Below are 19,768 nucleotides of genomic sequence, written 5' to 3'. Positions count from 1 at the left end.
TCCCCTCAAAACCCCGGCGCGCCGCTGGGCTGCCGTGAGCGGGGTCCAAGTCAGGGTGGAAGGACCGCCGGCGGCAAAGCGGGGCGGTTAATTGCGCTCCACAAAGGGATGCTGCAGCTCGGTCTGCTCGGGAGAGAAAAAGGCATTTTTAACAGAGCTTAGCTGAAAGGCCCGTCGCAGGACGGGTCATACCACGCACAGGAGCCGTTGCCCGGGCACAGCTGGTGAAATCTCTGCTCCAGCCAAGCAAGCAAAGCGCTGGCCGGGCCCTGCCAGCTGTTTCCGTGAGCACACCTGTACCAACGGGGGTCAGCCCCTCACCCGAGCTCACAGGGTCACCCTGTGCAAGGCCGGACGGGCACAGCTCCAATGCCCTTCACCTGGGCTGTGATAAAAATCAGTTAAAAAAAAACCACAAAAAAAAAAAAAAAACCCAAAAACCAAACCCTGAAGAAAAGCACACCTGGAGCAGGGCTGGGTGCTCCCAGAAGGCTCTCCTGCCCCAGTATCTGGAGCATAAAATTTTACATTCACAAACGTTAATTGTATTTTCTATCTCAGGTGAACATCCCAAGCCTTACGTTTTCAGAAGAGCAGCTCAGCTACCCAGCTTTGAAGTACTTGTGCAAGTAGCAAGGGAGAAGAACAGAGGCAACCCCAGCTTTGGGACGCACAGCTCCAGTAACTGCTTTTGATTTGTGGTCTCAAGTGTATCCCTGATGTAGCTGTAAAGCAGGCTTACAGGGATTATTTTCACTGAAAGAGTATGGTTTCTAGAACCAGTCATAATTCTATTTGTTTATAGCAGAAAGAAAGGTTCAAATAGCAGAAATAAAGGTTCAAATAAACTCCTGAGTTTAAAAACATTTATTTAATGTGAGGTTTTTATACTTGACAAATGTACAAGTCTCAGAAGGTTTAGCGAATGAACCAAAATTTAATAAACAATGATTACATCTTCAGGGCTCGCTTTTATACAGTATTTACATTTTCCTCATTACAGTACCGAATACGAAGGCTGAAGGAATTGTCTGCTTTTGGGTTTCGGTGGTGCCATGATCCCCAGCTTTCCCGCAGCCGCTTGCGTGGCACTAACCGTGTACGATGCTGAACTGCAGCCAGATGAGGCTGGAGCCCTTGAGCTCCTGGGCCGCTTGGTCCTTCTGTACTTGCTGTAACCTCTGCAGAATTCAGAGAGGGGCGACAATGTCAAACACCTGCCTCACGCCCCGCTCCCTGCGCCCATGGTCTACTTACAGATAAACCACCGCTAGGTTTTCTACCAGACTATGCTTTCATTTTAAAAAAAGTTTTTATTTTCATCCAGATGGCTGGAAAAATACCTTTGAAATGTAAATCAAGCGTAGCTGTTGCTCTGGCATTTGCCTAAGGGCAAGAGGCAGCTGAAACAGGGACAGAGAATGCTGAACCAACCCGACTCCTATTAATCCAATTAGAGTATCAACATTAAGTGACACTTCAGGGTCAACAGCATTTAATGATGAATATTTTAGTAGTTGGGAAGGTGAAGAGTGGGAGTAAAACCCTCTGAGCTGGGAACTGCCATTTGCTACAGAAAACAAAGACCAGAATGAGGAAAAACAGGGCAGAGGAGGAGACAGCCTTGAAAAGAACAGACCGGGGCAGAAAGCGATGAGTTAGAGTAGGGCAGACCATATTTTCTCCTTGGTGATGAAGGTGATATTAAAGCAGTAAAATGTAAGTAGTTAATATACCCGACAGTATTTAAAACCTGACAGTGTTTAAAACTTAGGCATGACTCTTCAGGTGAGGATTTACAGAATGCTTTGGAGAGCACATTAGTAGTAGTTAGTAGTTTAGAGCTGCCCTTCCACACAGCCTGAACTCCTCCAGCTTAAAGACAACGCAATTTCTGTTACACTTACAGATGCGGTCGTTCCCTTTCAGCACTGATGCACCATCGTGTTTTGAAGCATGTCCTTCAGCACAAACTGCTACCACTTGAGTTACCAGACTAACAGCTACATGAACTGCTAAAACAAGGTCATCAACTCAAAGCACAGGGCCCAGCCTGGCTCTCTCCCCACTCTGAGACAGTTTAGTGCTGGATCTGCCCTAGAAGCTCAAGACCAACCAGACGGCTGGATCCCAACATTATGCTCTTGATGCAGGCGTTGCCTTGTGTGGTACACTCAGAGGAGGAACATGAATTAACAAGGGACTGGGAACTGAAGTTCAAATATTCCATCAAATCTTTGAAGTTTTAAGCCCTCTTCATGTTTCCAAGCACAGAATCCAGTCACCCCGCTAATAATGGTTACGGCAGCACACTGAAATTCAGCGTCACTACTTAGCTTGTGGCAGGCAAGAGTGAGAAACAAAGGACAATTGTTAAACATCCTCCCTCACCAGGAGGCTTTTAAACAAAGGATGCTAGAAAACCAACGTAGAGCAACTGTTACCAGGTACCTGGATAATTTTAAGGCCATTCTTAAAGCCCATGCTTACTCAAGAAAATGCAGTAGGATAACTGTGCAACTCTGCGATCATCATGCTACTCTGGACAAAGAAAAGTTACAAATGACCACAGGCAACGCACCCTTTGAGATGAAACTGCTGGCTACCACCGTGACTTGTCTTTTTCCTCTTTGATTCTCTGAAGTTTGGCAGCCTTTTCCTTTTCCTTCTTTGGTTTGCATTATTGCAGAAATAGCTTGAGGTTGTAACTACATCTTCTGCTTCTTCATCGCTCTCAGGCGTGCCAGTGCTTCCCGTAGCTGTGTCCCCATTTTGGCAGGCAGCATCTGCTACAGATAGAGAGTGAGTTAAAACTAATGAGATCGAGATATTGCCTGGGCCAGTCAGAACTGTCAGCTGGAACGCACAGACTGTACCAAAACTCTGTCCTTGCTGTTCAAAACCCCCTTTGCACTGCCTTCACCCTGGTGACGCTCCAGGCTCAGCTGAAGGTGTTTTGCAGGCTGGTGTAAAGCAGGGACAGAAGGCAGGTTTGGTTTATCTCATGGCATAAAAGAATACTGGCCAGTCCTATTTTCTCTAGCTTGGCTTCTTGTATAAACTATTTTGGTAACACTGGGCTTTCTGCCTTTACACTCTCTTCCTCTTGTCAGCCAGAAAGAATTAGGGAATACACCAGAAATATTACAGTCAAATACGGCACTTGTTTTTAAAACAGCATCAGAGACAGCTGAGAGCTCCTTCCCAAACCAGCCACGATCAAGAGGGACGTGATTCGTTGCACAGGTAGTAGAATAAAACACTTAAAAATCAGGTTTGTAGACATGCATTTATGCACATTGCAGTGTATGAAAGCACAGCCTCCTCAAATGTAAACATGAATCGCTTTAAAATCGCAAGCCCCAATGTCTAACCCGATAGCCACGCTGTGTTAAATAGCCTCAGTAAAACACAGGCGACACGCTACACTCGTGTGGAGTTACCAGATTTACTAGTCTCGGGGCTCAGTTCTCCACAGAGCTGAACTTTGTATGTAAGGTTCGAGCTGTGCGACGGCGTTGTGAAACACTCCCATTCTGACCCGGTAACTTTTTTTACACCTGGCTTTGAAAGTGCTTCACATTTGAGCAAGGGCTAGTCAGTGAGGACCCGATTTGCTGACCTCAATTACTATGAAAAATAAAAGGCACTGGTTACTGATCACCTGCGTTACCCCACACAGAGCAGATGCAGGTGTAAAAATATGCAGGAGGCGCAAGACCTTTAACCAGAAGGGCACAATTCTCATTATAACTGAGCCTATTACACAAATCCCAATAAGCGAGGTTAGTTCTCGGTTTCCTTTTTTAGCCTTTTGGAGATATGCTGAATTTAACTAGTGAGAAGATAGCAAAGACCTCTGTATGTTCTGAAAATGTGCAATTGCTCCCTTTGGTAATTATCAAACTGCAATAATTAGTAATTTATTTAAAACCAAGTAACTTTTGAGTGAAACTTCTGATAGAGGAGGAGAGAGGGGTAATAAACAGGACAGTACACATTTAGGTACGAAGTATACTAAACCTGGTGTGGTCCATTCAGAGTACTTATCCATCACTTTAATTATTTCTGCACCGTATTTTTCCAGTTTGTCCTCCGTGACACCATCAATCTGCAGCAGAACCTCCGCATCAGAGGACAAGGTTTCTGTAATGTGACAAAGCACCAGTGAGACACGTCAAACCAAGTAACCTTCTTCAAGGGAGACCACGGGGGAGTATTCTGGAGGAAATTAATTCCTTTTAGTGCCACACTATGCGTTTGTCTCCTTAAGGGAGCAAGCCTCTATTCTAGCAGATTTGCTTCTAGTTGCTTAGCACAAAACCTAGTCCAGAAGTTTTTCCTGAAAACGCTTCCAAGCTTGTTTTGCAATATGATGACTCGGGTGGCTCTTGTACCTGCCCAGCAGGACTCCTACAGCATAAACTGCAGCTCCGAGGAATCTACACTATGTCAGCTACTTCCACGGGACTCGCTCAGTTACGTACACTTAAACCTGTTCTCGCTAAATCTTAGAAACTGTACATTTTCTGTCAGAAAAGGCCCCAGTTGCACGTGCGATCTACCGCCGCCAGGGGTTCCAAGTAGCAAAAACCCAACATTACCTGCTATTTTTTTTAGAGTTGAAGTACTGAAAATATTGAAGTAGTGCACATCGAAGACTTTCCCAAGTGTTTTGCACGTGTCTGTAAGTTCCCCAAGGCACTTTTTAACCATTTCTTCCCGCTGTGACATTTTTGCCACGGAAGCTCTTTGCTTTCTGATGGCACTGGCACTTTCTGTTTCATGAAACTCCACCTGTTAAAATAACCCACTCAGTAACTTCTCAGGGGGCTGACTGGAGAGCCATCATTGGAAGAATGATTTATCGCACAGGAAATAGTGAAGGAAACCAAAAGTATTCTTTGATGGACCAATAAAAGCTATTTAGCAAGTATACACTATAATTCTTTTCTTTTCTTTTTTTTCCCCTTACATGCTACTCAACCACCCCTAAGTTTCTCCTACAAAGAACTAGCTGAGCATACACAACACAGGGAAGAAGTCCTGAGAAACCAATTCACAGCTAGCTTTAAACAGAGGTCACTAGGTCCAGTGCTGAGGGCTCGGCTCTTCTCCAAGCACAGCACTAATGCAGAGGAGACACTGCCTCAAGCAATTCTGGGACTGGTTCCATGACCTTCTTGAAGTGCATTTTCCACCAGCGCTCACCAGTGACTGGAAAAAAATAGAGCAGAAAATGCAGGAGAAGGTAGCGCTGTTCCTTCTTTTCTTCTTAGCCAGCTTTTTCTGTGTTGGTCAAACCTCCTTCCTTGTCAAACTAGAATCAGCTGGGTGGAGGAAGAGGAGAAAGATTTAATCCCCTCCAGTCCTCTCAAACCCTTTTGCCTCACAACATTATTATTCAAATACTGGACTAGAAATAATGCTGATTGGATTCCATTCCCTGCATCTGCTAGACATTAGTTCCTGTACTTCAGCTGGCAGGCAAACTATGTCTCAGCTATGCTAGGGTACACGTACATAACAACTGTAGCACGTTTCCTAAAACAATACGTTCAAGAAAAAAAGAAAAAAAAAAAAAAAAAAAAAAAAGAATTGTTACACACCTGTAGTGATCCATCTAGCACAGCCTGAGCTTTCTCTCCTAGAATGACATATGCTACTGCTTGGTCATTAGCTGTGATATACAAGTCTTCATCCAGAATCTTGTCCAGGACCAGTTTTCTAAAGAGCCTTTCAACATTATGCCTTGAGTAGGCAGCTCCCTTCCCAAATATTCCAGATTGAATCTTTGCACTCTTTGTACCTGTACAAGAGAAATCACGGGATTAGCCCGTGATTAGAAAGCCTACGTACTTATGTATTTACAGACCTGTGGAAGATTCCCAAGGGTATGCCGTAATCTATGCACATGAAAAATGCATGTAGGCACCAGAAACTCCAAGCACCCCCAGAGAACTAATATTGTCACTATAGCAACCTGAAACGGATTAACGCTTTAGGCTCATTTATTTTGGATCATTTACCACCAAGAGATTCCTGGGAAGAATAATTTTGCAAAATATATCTTGTTTTAAAGCACTGCTGGCATTGCACAGACCTCCTAACACCTAGTCAGGAATTTACACACCACTTCCGTTTGGGTGTTGCTTCCGGAAGAACAGCACTTACCTAAGAAAATGTCTACCATCATATTCAAGGTGTATCTTCCAGAACCTGTATTTCTCTTTGCATTTATTCGTCCCATTTGTCCACAATGCTCTTGTACAAATCTGACAATGCTCTTCACTTCATCCGTTACATTTCTTGATTTGTAATCCTATTACAATAGACATGATAAGGAAACAACATTATGTGCTGCTGTCCTAATGCAAGTGGTTACTGACAGCCTTGTTTTTCATTATTGAGCTTTTTCCAGTCATGAATTCATTTTGTTCCGGCCACAGAAATAGTTATTATCTAGTTAGTACACCTCCAGTGATACAATACAGTCACAGCACCTCTGGATTTGAGAATACTCTGAAAAAAGCAGTAATACATACCAGCTGATTGTATATAACCTCTGTTGCGTTAATTCTATAGAGCGAGCTGCAGGAGTGCTGCGTGAATACTGCTCATCAAGGTGGATGCTGCTCATACTGCTCATCATTTGGAAAGCGTTCCCCTAATTATTCTGCTGCCATGCACTAGAACTCACACTTCCAATACACATTAAAATGGGAAGATTGGACTGAATATGGGTTATTTAGTCAATTTTTGTCACAGGGGCCGTCAGGTAATTTTTGTCGTCAGGGCTGTGTGAGGCAATGCTTCAAACACAGGACTGAGAAGCAATATCATCAGGTACAAAACTGATCCGGTTTATAGAGATCAGTAACACCACCCTCTCTGCTTGAACAGCTATCTTCTCTTCTACTCCTGTTCACGCCACTAACGAGTTTGCTTCAACCCTTGATGCACAAACACTAACCTTTGGGCCACCTCAAACAGTGTACACTGCCTAACGTGGCACTCGTGCTACTCTGGCAGCACAAAGCTGCCTTGAAAACACCAGAACGGGCAGTTGACGGGATTTCCACAGAGCCATTCCACTGGATCTTGTATGAGCTCCTGCCTCCTCTAAGCACTGTGGCCAAGAAAATCAACACTCAAACATCCTTACACCTCAGCAGTCCTTCTCTGACAGAAACAGGAGCATTGTCAGTCCATGGATGGTATGTGTTATTCTACTCTAGGTTAAACCCTGGAAATAATCTGAAGCATCCAGCATCACAAAAATACAAGACTTCTTACTCATTTTCTCCATTTGCCTTCACAAATGTCATGTAACCATTTTTTAACGCAGCTGAATGCAAAATCAGTTGAACAAGACTGTAAATAAGAGCTATGAATTTTACCTTATTTCTACTGCAGTTATCGCAAATTACTTCTGGGTGATCTTTACAGAAGGTGGGATTAAAGTTAGTTTCCCCAAAGTAGGCCAGAAGCTGAATCCTCCGGCAATCAACTACATTCTCGCAGTAATGAACCATACTGTACAGGTTGTTAAAGTGGGTCTGTCTTGTGTGACTGTTTCCATCTTTCTCCACTGGAACACAATAAATTCAATTCCATTTGTTAAACCTGCACCTCTGCATTTTTATATATTGTCAGATGGACAAAACACAATACTCGTTTTTGCTTACAAAAAAAATGAGAAGATTAGTACAGAACGAACCTAGGACAGATTTTACCTCTCAAGTTTTAAAGAATGGAGAAGGGAAATAAGACTAGGATGACAAGAACAAAGAGATGGATACGTACGGCAAGATGGTTTTGACTAAAATTAAGTATAAGTGACAAAAATCTTCCATTACAGAAAACCATTCAGGTAAAGATGCCCAGTTCTCCCATTTTTGCAATACCACACTATGTATAGCACTTCTAAACAAGAAAATAACAGTCTAAATGAGACAGAGACCGGTGACTTCTTTAATATCGTCTCCATTAAGTTAAAGATATGAGAACTCACTTAGTATTAGCCTTCTCAGTCTGGTTACGTCACTGTAGCTGTAGAAGAGCAGACAGTGAGACATTTCGCCATCTCGTCCAGCTCTGCCAGATTCTTGATAGTAACCTTCTACAGATTTAGGAAGAGAAGCGTGGATAACGTAGCGTACGTCAGGTTTGTCAATTCCCATTCCAAAGGCAATCGTTGCACATATAACCTAGGAAGGAAAAAATAATCTGTTACACAGAGTTATGGAAGTTATTCATGCAGCACTCTGCACCGAAGACAGACAGGCAATCGGGACTACAAAACTGTGCAGAACCTGGGGTTTCAGTTGTAACGCTGCAAGACGAGTACAAAATAGCAAAACCACCTCTCCTTTCAGAAGGGCTGCTCCAGACAAAGGGAAAACTCCAAATATATGTCTCAACATACAACCCAGCAGCGTCCCTGTAGCTCTTTCAGAAGCCTTGTACGGCTCAGTTCCTTCCTCCCGGAGTATCGTACCTGGGTGCAGTGCTGCAGCCTCGGACTTGTGAGATTCCCAATAAAATATGGCTAGCGTGTTTTGGCAGATCTGTTCGGATCAGTTATTTAATGCTGCATCCGATCTGGCAATAACGATACGCAACTTCTCTTTCATTTACTAGGCCAAGAGGAATAAAGGTGCTCTACATTCTCTTCACTTTTTCCCCCAGTTGCTTTTCTTTTACCTGGCACCCTTCCTGATTAACCCACTTCTTCTGTACAAGATCTCTGTTGGAGTCAGTGAGGCCAGCATGGTAGGCAAGGGCAGCAAGACCCTCCTTCTGCAGAATAGCCGCCGTTGTGTCGCACTCGTGGCGTGAAAGGCAATAAATTATTCCAGAGTCATCTGCAAATATATAAAAAAAAAAGATTTGTGCTGCAAGACAGCTTTGTTCCCTTTCACTTCCTTAACAGTCATACCTGTCAAGCAAAAGCACTGATTCCAACAGGGCGAGGTTGGTAATGTAATGCAGTAACTGCTTAATAATCAAGAAAAGTAATTTTATAAATATCAGATGGGCTTGTTAGTTTCTTCTGACCCAACTTCCTGGGGATCTTGGTAAGGTGAAGAAAAGTTTTCCAGCTCAGTCCTGTGCAATCTTAGGACTTCAAATACATCAGCAAAGCACTACATAAAGGGAGAGCGAGAGCCGTTTAGTCAGCGATACGGCACTAGGGAAGCTGGTAAGGAGCCGGAGGAAGATAGGAATCTCTGGAGATACCTTCAAGGGGAACCACAGATAAGCAGACCAAGAGAATGAAACAATTAAACCAGTATGGCTATTAGGTGATCTTTATCCTCTGCTAGAAGGTCTGGCAACCTCCAGCAAGGTTACTCAGGAGCATTACTGTAATTTACTGCCCTATCTTCACTCAAACTCTTCCCTTTAGGTGCCTGTAAGTCTGATTCCCATTATCAACAACATCATTTTTCCTCCAACTTGTTTTGTAAATATATTAGTTGCTTACAGAAGGGCACAAGTTTGGGGTTTTTACAGCATTATAGAAGCTTTTCCTGCCTTAAAAAGGAGTTCACAAAAATGCATGCAAGCACACTGTGCTGCTCAGTACTCACGTGGATGGTATTTTTTAATCCATTCCAAGCAATCCAGCGCCACCTTCTTTGGCTTCTTGGGCAATACATCATATTTCAAGTTATGCCTGTTGAAGCTCATTGTAAACCTAAAACATGACAGTTCATGGGTGCCTGTCAGCTTTATGGGGGCAGAAATCCTTTCAACAAACTAAGTATTGACTGGAGCGTCCCAAATTCAACTAACTGCTACTTGTTCTGCATTATCTGCAAAGGAGTTGTTGTTCCACTACGGCCATGGAGATTCCCGTCACCCATACTTTGGGTCTAAAATTCCTGCATTTTTCCTGCAGCTGCGAAAAATACAAACCTACATGGCACTATGTAGAAGAAAGAAATGCCCCTAAAGCAAACACACACGGTGATTTGCCTCGCCTTCATTTTTCTTCTGAGTAGTTGCATCCGCATTTGACTCATCAAATTTGCAAAATGTAGCGTCAGCTCCCTCCTGCTACCCTAAAATACATTTCTAAAATAAGAAATTCAACAAAACAGAATGCTTTCTTTTTGCTATGTACCATGAAAACACTACCATACAATCCAGGCCCAGTTGTACCTCATTATCTATGTTACTCTCAATGCTAATTAAAAAATACTTCCAGCTTTTGGGGTTTTCAAGCATTCCCATGAAAAGCGCCCTAAACTACAACTTGCACATTTTGTCAGTGACATAGAAAATGTCATTATGTTATTTCTATGAAACAGCTTCCTTAATCACGCAAGGAAGAGCTTGGCAATTCTTTTTCTTCTGACTTTAATATTTTGCATTTAGCTCACACTAAATGAGAATGTATGTGTGGAATTTAAGCAGCTACAACCACATCACTATTTCAGATGGACCTGGAATGCCTTTCTTACTTTACTAAGTTTTCCACTCAAAAATTCTGCGGCACAACAAATTGTTTCAGGAAACTGCTGAGCAACTTACACTTGTGGTTTCAGCATCTCAAGCTGATTCTGAATATCCTTCTGTACTCTGGGGTTAGCAGTGGCCGTAAGAGCCATCATAGGAACAGAGCGAAACTTCTTGCGCAGCATGTTCAGTCGCTTGTAGTCTTGTCGAAAATCATGACCCCACTAGTTTAAAAACAAAATTTGAGCATAACTGAGTAAGATGCTCCAACGAAGTCTTTTGCCATTTTGAAAAAGTCTCAAGATTTTTACCTGGCTGACACAGTGGGCCTCGTCAATGACAAAACGCGCGAGGAGTTTCCTGTCGTAGAGGTTTTCCAGGGCTGACATCAGTCGGTTGCTTGCACAAACCTAGGTACGTATCCACCAGTGGCGTCAGAAAGCAACCTAAAAGCAAAGCGTCGCCCTACCTACCCAAGAACGCAGAAACAACTGCTCTGTACAGCAAGGTTAATCCTGCCTGCACAGGTAAAGCTTGAAGGTATAAAGAAGATGGCAATTGGCTTCACTTTAACTGCCAACGAGGCAGGTGGCGCGAGATTACCGCAAGGTTCTAGGATCATCTGTCCAGAGGCCCTACAGTCCGAGTAGATTTAGACGACTTACATCACAAACGGTAGGGAAAGAGAACGCTGAAGAAAGAAACGTAAATCAGCACACTAAACAGTCCCCTCTCGCAAAGTTCTAGTGGAATAATATCATTTTTAAAGGCAGCATATAATTAAGTACAGAGCAATCTCTCAACAATCATCTATTACCTTGACAGTTACATATTTTTTCCCTGTATTATCCTGTTCATAGTAGTCCAGATTTTAACAGCTACTTGATGGCAATTAGCCGCTAATATGTACTAAGAGATATTGAAATGGATGGGCATGGAGTTTTTGTTTTAAGAATTTAAATTGTACAGACATACTCAGTTCTCATTCTTGGTTAATTACTGATTGAAATTAGTTCCATCTGCACAGTCTTACTGAACTATCTAAAAAATATTTAACAATTTGTTTCCCCAGAAGCCTACTCTACATTCAGTGTTTCCCCTTTAATACTTCACAGTAATCCACCTCTTGTTGCCTCCAAGATTTTACAATTCAAATTAAATACAAACCTTCTCTGGGGTAACGTATAGAAGCTTTATTACAGGATCTTTTTTTGACAATTGCATATATATTTTTGAAGCATCAGCATCTGTTCTATCACCAGTCAGATACGTTGCAGAAATCTGTATTAAAAAAAACACATGAAGTTTTAATATGTGCAAAACAGAAGCATCTCCAAATATAGTCCTACATCTACTTATAAACCAGATTAAAAAGTATACGCATTTACTATCCTCAGCGAATACAACATCTTCTATGCTTCTTTGTGTACTTATAGATAACATCGTACTTTAGACACTGCAGAGTTTTTCTAATGGTAAAAGCAAAAGACTATAAGCCACGTCAGAACAGACCACACTAACAGAGCCAATCCTGCCCGCCTGTCTCCTCTTCCTCTCGTAAGAGGCAGCTGCGGCTCTGCAGAGGAAATTCCTTCTGCAGCTACAGATCCCCAGGAGTCACAGAGCCAGGTTAGCTGCTACAGCCATGGCACCACAACGCCAGGAAGAGCGAAGAGTGCGGCCAAAGCACAGCCTTGTGCAACAGTCACTAAATGGCGGAGAACCACTCCAGGGCCATGTCTAGTTAGATCATTAAAAACCTTACTTGAGGAGAGAAGATTTGTCTGAGCTTCGAAACCCTGCATCGTAGTCCCTTTGGTCTCATACACCAAAACATCTCTGTATTTTTGCCCTAGAACATGTTATCCACCTTTATTTCCCTGACCTCTCAATCCCCATCGTACGCTAAGGATGAAAAGACACTTCACCGAGGCAAAAACCGTTTGGAACTGGTCAGCCTTAGGAACACACATCTACTGCACTCACACTTCTTTCCTCTGTCTATCACTTTTCCAGAAATGCTTAGCATCTCCAGAACTCTCCTAGCTCAGGAATTGTCAGTGCTTATTTCTGCTGCAGAGCCAGGCTGCTCCTATTTAGCTGTCCAAATACAACTCTCAGAATCTAAGAATCAGGCATCTGTACTTGAAAACTAAGCTCCAAAAACAAATACACATAAGCATCAATAACTATAGCAGTTGGCCTGCTAAGATATTCTAGTTTATCTAATTTATTTCTTCCTCGACAACTCTGTATGCCTTTTACAGTTGCCATCTAATCCATTTTTGCAGTTTATATTTGAGACATAAGCTTTACTGAAAAATGTCAGATTTCTAATTAGCTTATCCGCAGTTTAACTAAACAAAGCTGTTTGAACTTACATCTAAAGTCTTCAGTTTCTGGACCTGATCTATTATCAGTGACCTCAACGGAGAGATAACAATAGTGACTCCAGCAGAGACACACGCTGGTAGCTGGTAGCACAGGCTTTTACCACCCCCTGTAAGGATTACACAGAACACAACAAACGTTAGATACCAGGAGGAAAGGGCGACAGTGCGGGGAAGGAGCAGCAGAGGGGAGACCTATTTCTTACTTCCCCTTTTTACAGCACTTTGAGAAACAATGAACTTTTACCAATGACTGCCTTTAATATGACACCTGTAGGGTACGGAAGAGTTATCATGTGAAATGTTACGGCGGGCAGAAATCCAATCGCCTTGTTCAAAATCCCACAGCGTGTACAATATTCCAGAAATCCTGCTGCCACAGAAGTCAAGCGGCACAATTAACCACCACCTCCGCAAAGGCACAGAGAAAGAGAAAAGTTTGTCATAAGCCTCGCAAAAGAGCTTCAGATCTTTATTTCTCTGGTGCTTGCCAGACCCCAAAAGCCCGCAGCTGCGTGGCGTTTGCAGGTACGTACCAGTGGGCATCAGGACGAAACAATCTTCACCCAGCAGAGCAGCATTGATGGCCTCCAGCTGATTTGTCCGAAAATAGTGCAAACCAAACTTTTTGTGAAATATATTCATCATTTCTTCAGAGTGGGAAAATTTCATACCCCTGAACCGTTCTAGCGCAGGGTTACTGACCGGTGGATCTAGCAGACAAGGCAAATGGACTTACAGTAAGTTACTGTATCAAGTTGCGCTGTCCCTCTCGCAACACAAAACTGCTTCACTATAACAGACTGCTTAGCCACCACTCCCACCTGTAAACCTTTGAAACTCAAATCACGACTTACTGAAAAAATGGCATTCATCTAGAATTTAAGACCAGCTAAAGCGTGAATTTTGATTATGGGCAAATCTCTGGACTCAAGCATAACCTTACACCACCAAACTCCATCCCTGTCACAAGCAGCTACAAACAGGCTCCTCATCCGTGGGCGCCTGGCAGTAGGTGCGAGCTGAATCGGCGACAAGTTGATGAAACGGGTTAACATCTTCACCTCCCCTTTCACCAGCCCGTTCCTACAGTTAACCACAAATAACACTGACCCGCCCCTGTGCCCCAGAGGGAGGAGGTTTGCTTCAGCAAGCGCCCCTTTTTTAACATTTTGCATAAACAGCTAAAACTGCTGCACAGCCTTGAATGAACAATGGCAGAATCGTTATTTAATTAAACCACAGAAATACACTAGTTTCTAATTTTATCAGCTTCATCTTCCCAGCAGCCTGCAATTTGCACGGCAAATAAATATTCAAGCAGTGTGGCATCACTTGGAGGGAAAAAGCAAAACAGAAAATGACTTTGCAAAGAAAAACAAAAACAAATTTCAACAGAAACAAAAGGCGTTGATGTAACCTACAGTAGGTTACTGGGCCTTAGGTTTAAAAATAAGTAAATAAAAAATTTTAAAAGGAAAGACAGTAATCCTAATGAGCATAACTTACCTGAACAGTTCTTTGCTGCCATCAAGAAGTTTGATTTGGGAGCAGCAGGATTCGATACAACAGCAGATCCGCTGGCCCTGGACATTATCTTTGACAGCAGTGACTTGGCAGGTGGTCCTTCCCTGACGGGCTGATACAACGACGGAGACGGCGTTTCAGGTGCTGAAACATTCACTGAATTCTCCCAGCTCTCATCAAAATCATCAATATCAAAGTGATCAAGGTCAAAGTCTGTATCGTTCATACCTAAACTGTCTTCTGCGGGAACGCGAGTAGGAGCTTTGCTCTCTTTCAGAGCTGTGCTTGTCAGAGGCCTCTCCAGCAGACGAGGGTTTCCACCGCTCCTCACCCCTGGTTTTTCACACCAGCTGCTGTCGAAGGATGTCTCAGAACGACAGCTGAGGGAAGCTCCCTCTTTGCTATTGACCTTGGAAGACGACAGTGCTGTAGCATCTGGGCGGGTGATCTCCTCAATACTTTGCTTTGAGGCGTAAGAGGTATACAAGGTATCACATGTTTGATTTTTTTTGGTACAAAAATTGCTTGGATTAACAGTTCCAGAAAGCATAGAGGGAAGGGTGGAGGATTTTGGCGAGTTTCTGCCAGAACTGAAGCTCCAGTTTGGGCCAGAACCCAGAGCAGTGCCAGCACACACAGGAGAGCGCTGTTCAGCACATGCCTTCCAGCCTCTAGGAAAAGTGTTGTTCATGCTGCTTTTGTTCAAAGCGACAGGATTAGCTAGCAATTTTCTCCTGGGATATGCAGCAAGGGAAGGAAGAAGGAAGACAAATATTTAGTCACAAGCAACGATTTATCAACATACATTAAACAGTTGTGTCTCTCCTATTCAAAACATGAACATATGGTGGCTACGTTGCATTCTGTGTCACTGTATTTTAAAAATATTTCAGACTAATCTAGGAAAGAGAGAACAACGTCAGAACTCAGATTAACAAAATAATTACAAAATTACTACATCTTCACTGCAGACATTAAGATAAAATCGTTCCTAATAGCAAGGAACTGATCCAAGCAAGGTAGAGCATTTAAAGAAAACATTTTAGAGGCACAAACCTGAGGTTAAGAAAGTAAAGATACGCTTGAACCAAGTTATGTTTTTGTGTCCTGTCTAAAGGCCATGTCTGATACAGTAATAAGAGGAAATACAATAAATTCATTTTACTGAAAGTGTTTAGAAAATCCCAGTGCAGTCAAAAACCAAACCACAATCCCAAATTGCAGCACTTGGTCACCAGATTATGCAGCGGTTAAAGCAGCAGCGACACTCAGGTGGAAAGGCGCCTGGTGCGTGGCTGTTAGGGGAAGTCATCGTCACTGCCGTCAGTGACAGCAAGTCTCACAGAGGGAATATTAAATTAACGACCCACTCACAGGAAACCAGGGTGAGGCCTAGCAGGTTATATCACAGCTGGCGCCTTCCAGAGAAAAGGTACAGGACTACCTGTGCCTCAGACTGAATGGGGAAGGGGTTCTCTCTTCTGGCAGAACACTCAGATTTTTAATATTTCAGCAGGGTTTTATTTTGCTTTGTTTTCTTCATTCAGTCAGTAATTTTAAGCTTTTAAAAAAATCCTTCCCTATGGTCTTTTCGGTGTGATGGAGACACCTGCAGGCATGACTCACACCGAGCGTGGAAACACAGAAGGCTGCTCACTAAAGCCTACCTGAGATCTCTCTGCTGGAGAAGTTCCTTTGCACAGGACAGAGACTGAAGCTCGTGAAGCGGGATGGCATCCACCAGCTTACAGATGCCATCCATGACGCCGTAGAGCCGCTGTTCCCAGTGCGAGCCCTTATCTGTTAGATGGAGTGCATTTTAGCATACAGCAAGATTAATTTTTATTAGAAAGTAGAACAAGATGATATCACTCTCCCAAAAGACAGTACATTGCAATAAATAAGTCTAAATAATTTACTTTCAATATATTTTTAGAAGTCCATTCACATAAAGAAACTGTTTCTGTGTGCACGAACTCAGCTGGTCTACATATTTTTGCCCTTGCCTTTGAATTATCCATCTCTGTGTTTTCCAAGTCTTGTCACAGTTCTTTCAAACTTATTTCCAAAAAGCACTCAAGTTTTGCTTATCTCAAATTGCCCCTCCCGAAACAAACTAAAACACATTTTATCAAAATATTACATTGCAATTCTAGTCTAGAAAATGCCGTAGAAAACCTCCCACACATGAAAGTCAGCTTTGTCAGCGCACGGCCTTCCCTTCCAAATGTCGTACCACTGCAAACCATCCGCATTTTGGCAAGGAACTGCACCGGATCTCAAACCGCTGCTGCCGGGGGCGCAATCCCTCACACCAAATTCCAGCCCCTGCTGTACCTGCCTAACTCTGAACTGGCTGCTGGTCGGAAGGGTACCTCCTGCGAGGAGCTAGTGGCCCGCACTGACCAGGAGTCTGCTATAGGTACGCTAAAGTATGACACGATGCATTTCCAGAACAGCGTTGTTAACAGGTAAAACCACTGCTCCGGGCACTTACAAACACAAAATTTTAAACGACACTGTAGAACGGTACCATAGGCTACATTCCTCTGTATCTTGAGAGGAAAGTTCCACAGCCCTGGAGCCGGGTTGCGCCACACCTACGCTCAGTAACCTTTCATTCTGCAACTGCAACTCGGAAACGTTTTGGCTCAGTAGCTCCCAAAGCCAGCATCTGTGGGAATCCAGCGGAAGCACTGGCCCAGCTCTAGCTTACAGCAGCGTGCTCTGTGCAGTAGCTGACTCCAGGAACGGTTTGGCTGATCCGTGCTTTGAAGTTCTGAAAAGGAGGCCTGTGCGGTATCCCAGCCTGGGACCGACAAACCTGGAATCGGGATCAGGCAACACCTCCGGGTCTACACCTCCTATACACAACACCTGAACAGCCTGTACCAGGCTCAGTCCCCCGCTTCCTTGTGCCTGTTGGTCACCGGTAGTTAAAGCTCTCAGATTACGTGTGACACACAGGAGAACAAGAAGTTGCAAACCGTCCCCAAAATCTAAAGCATAAAATTTCAAAACGCGTGGTGTACCTGCGTCCTCCAGGCCAGGAGCACTTTCAGCAACAGGCCGCGCTGCGGTAACCTCCCCAGGCTTGGACTCGGCGCTGCCAGCTGGGGATCGCCCACCAGCAGGAGATTCTTTGAAAATATTACTAACATCAAAAGAAAAAATACCTGTAAGGCATCTGTAAATCAAGGCGGTTCCAAAAGAGAATTCTATCCTTTAGTATAACAGCACTTAAGATGTGAAAGAAATTTCTGAGAATCCAGTCAAAGCGCAAGTAGCTGAGCAGTTTGTTGCGCATCCTACATGCCAACATGTAGTGACTTGCTTCGATTTTTTTTCCTCCCAGGAAAGGAAGAATAACTCTGCTTTTTCTGAAGCAAAAGCCACCTTACACATTGGCCAAAAACAAAGAAGTATTTCATAAAACATTAATGGCAGCTGTCAGCTGCTAACCTGCCGAGCAACAAACGGACACAATCAACCCAATCTGTAACTTCTTGATACACTCTAGTTTCATGCCTTTTTCGGTACTTTTAAAAATCCTAAAGACAGACAGTTGTACCAATGAACTGTGTTTTACCTAATGCTTTTTACAGAAGGCGAGAAGGAAGGCAGCTCTTCTTCAGGGGAGGGTGGAATGATATCTAAGTAATCATCCTCTTCAAGCTCAGTACCTGCGAACGGCTCGATGTCGACCTCATCCAGTTCTGGGGGGCTGTTTTTCTCATCGCCGCTTGGCTTCTGGCTCTCACCACTTTTGTCACTAGCAGCTGAAAGAGAAGTGTATTAATATTGTCGGGTAACACTGTACACTCCTGGTGTAAACAAAAATGCAACCAAACAGAGAGAGAAAAAAAAATACTAGGCAGCTTTCAAAACACTCATTTAATACAGTTTTTGACTTTTAATACTTCTCATCATTACATTGAGAGAGAAGATTATTTTATGTCTCTTTTGTATGAATTTTTAAAGTGCTTTTTTTCTGTAACATCCTGATAGATCGTTGCTCCTCATTTCTGGAATGCCATATAGGAAGTCTTGCATCTCCAATCTACACGACCAGCTGCTATTTCTGCCAGAGACAGTGCTCCGCTACTTACAGCCCTGCGCTTTCACAGACTGCAGTTACCAAAACGAAATCCACGTATGCACAACTGCTTGTCAGAGACGAGCATGCGGCTCCTTCTGATTTCTGAAAAATCAAGCCCTCTGTGTGCAAACAGAAACTGATTTTTTTCTAGCTCCCTGGTACTTTAAAATAAATAGTTACCTGGGTGAGCCTCTTCCCTGCCGCCATCCACAATCACGTCAGCAGATAAATCCTCCCTCGGGCCCTCACCTGCAGCCTTGTTACAGGGAGCTGAATCCTCAAGACAGATCAGAGATTGCTGTGACAAGGGTTGCTGCTCAGCCTCCAGAGAGGTCTCCCCGAACCCCGAAGCGGTGCGGCTGGGAGGCCCGGTGTTATGGCCCACAGTCCCGGGAGAGCCAGGCGGCTCGCCCCGGCGGGGGTCTGGCCTCTGGGAAGCCTTGCAGGCGGCCCGCCGCCCTCCGGGGGACAGGACCGGCGGCCTGCAGTACTTCTTTTCGATTCCCGACAAATCGAAGTCGTCAATGTCGTCCCACTCATCCTCTATGGTAATGACGGCGCCGGGCGCAGGACCGGGCCTGGCCTCCCGGGCGGGAGCACGGGGCGGCCCCGCGGTCACGCTCTCCTTTGCGGGGGCCGCGGAGCCCTTCGACGCCTCCCGAGGCCTGGCGAGCGCCGGGCTCCCGCAGGCCGGCTCCGGGCCCCGTCCGCCGGACGCCGCTGGAAAGAAATCCTGGATTTGCGTTTTCCTGTCCTTGGCGGCAGGGAGGGAGGCGAGGGAGGTGTTAACGTCTTTGTCCCTCAGCGCGGAGGCGGCCGACAGGCCCCGCGGCTCCCCGGGCAGGGCTCCGGCCGGAGAGGTCTTCTTGAAGGTAAAGCCCCTGGAAGAGAGGAGCCCTCGTTAGCGCCGGGAGCCCGCTGCACGCCTAAAGCTCCGCCGCCCGCTGCCGCTGCCACCCCGCCCCGCCGGGCCCCGCGGAACTCACGCCGGCCGGTGCCGCGGCGGGGGCGGCTTGCTGAGGGCGCCGCGGGCCGAGTGCAGCTGCAGCTGCTCCCGCAGGTTGTTCAGCGGCACGGCCGCCATGACGGGACGGGGCGGGACGGGACGGGGCGGGACGGGGCCGCCCTCGGGGGCTCGGGGCCGCGCTCAGCCCCGGCTCCCCACCCGCTCCCCGCCGCCGCCGCGCGCCCCCTTCGCGTTCGGCGCCAAAACCCCGCCCGCCCCTCCCATTGGCCGGACGCGCCGAGACCGGAAGCGGCGGCGCGGCGCTTCCGCTTCCACGGC

The 19,768-nt window shown here is 44.9% G+C and overlaps 1 protein-coding gene across 1 annotated transcript; it reads right to left on the bottom strand.

Moving 5' to 3' along the window:
* Positions 1-851: 851 nt before the first annotated feature.
* On the bottom strand, positions 852-19,589 carry BLM (BLM RecQ like helicase). Its single transcript, XM_086757269.1, has 21 exons — positions 19,470-19,589; positions 18,664-19,364; positions 17,974-18,163; positions 17,417-17,538; positions 16,052-16,184; positions 14,367-15,118; positions 13,394-13,570; positions 12,849-12,967; positions 11,635-11,748; positions 10,779-10,877; positions 10,543-10,691; positions 9,597-9,703; positions 8,707-8,867; positions 8,015-8,210; positions 7,401-7,591; positions 6,175-6,322; positions 5,610-5,809; positions 4,605-4,797; positions 4,024-4,146; positions 2,582-2,789; positions 852-1,181 (listed from the first exon to the last, which is right to left on the bottom strand). Exons 1-21 carry the CDS (start codon positions 19,565-19,567, stop codon positions 998-1,000), a joined length of 4,365 nt encoding a protein of 1,454 aa, XP_086613395.1. The 5' UTR covers positions 19,568-19,589; the 3' UTR covers positions 852-997.
* Between the last annotated feature and the right edge of the window lie 179 nt (positions 19,590-19,768).

Source organism: Chlamydotis macqueenii, chromosome 12 (assembly GCF_036417535.1).
Source record: "Chlamydotis macqueenii isolate bChlMac1 chromosome 12, bChlMac1.mat, whole genome shotgun sequence".
Taxonomy (NCBI): Eukaryota; Metazoa; Chordata; class Aves; order Otidiformes; family Otididae; genus Chlamydotis; species Chlamydotis macqueenii.
Note: the sequence above shows the minus strand (reverse complement) of the source record. Positions and strands in the feature narration are given on the sequence as shown.

Excerpts from the sequence above, each read along its gene's own strand:
- BLM (XM_086757269.1), bottom strand. The coding sequence starts at position 19,567 with ATGGCGGCCGTGCCGCTGAACAACCTGCGGGAGCAGCTGCAGCTGCAC. Across the intron at positions 12,968-13,393 it reads TTTCGTCCTGATGCCCACTG|GGGGTGGTAAAAGCCTGTGC; the intron begins GTACGTACCTGC and ends TAATCCTTACAG. Across the intron at positions 11,749-12,848 it reads AGAAACTGAAGACTTTAGAT|ATTTCTGCAACGTATCTGAC; the intron begins GTAAGTTCAAAC and ends TTTTTAATACAG.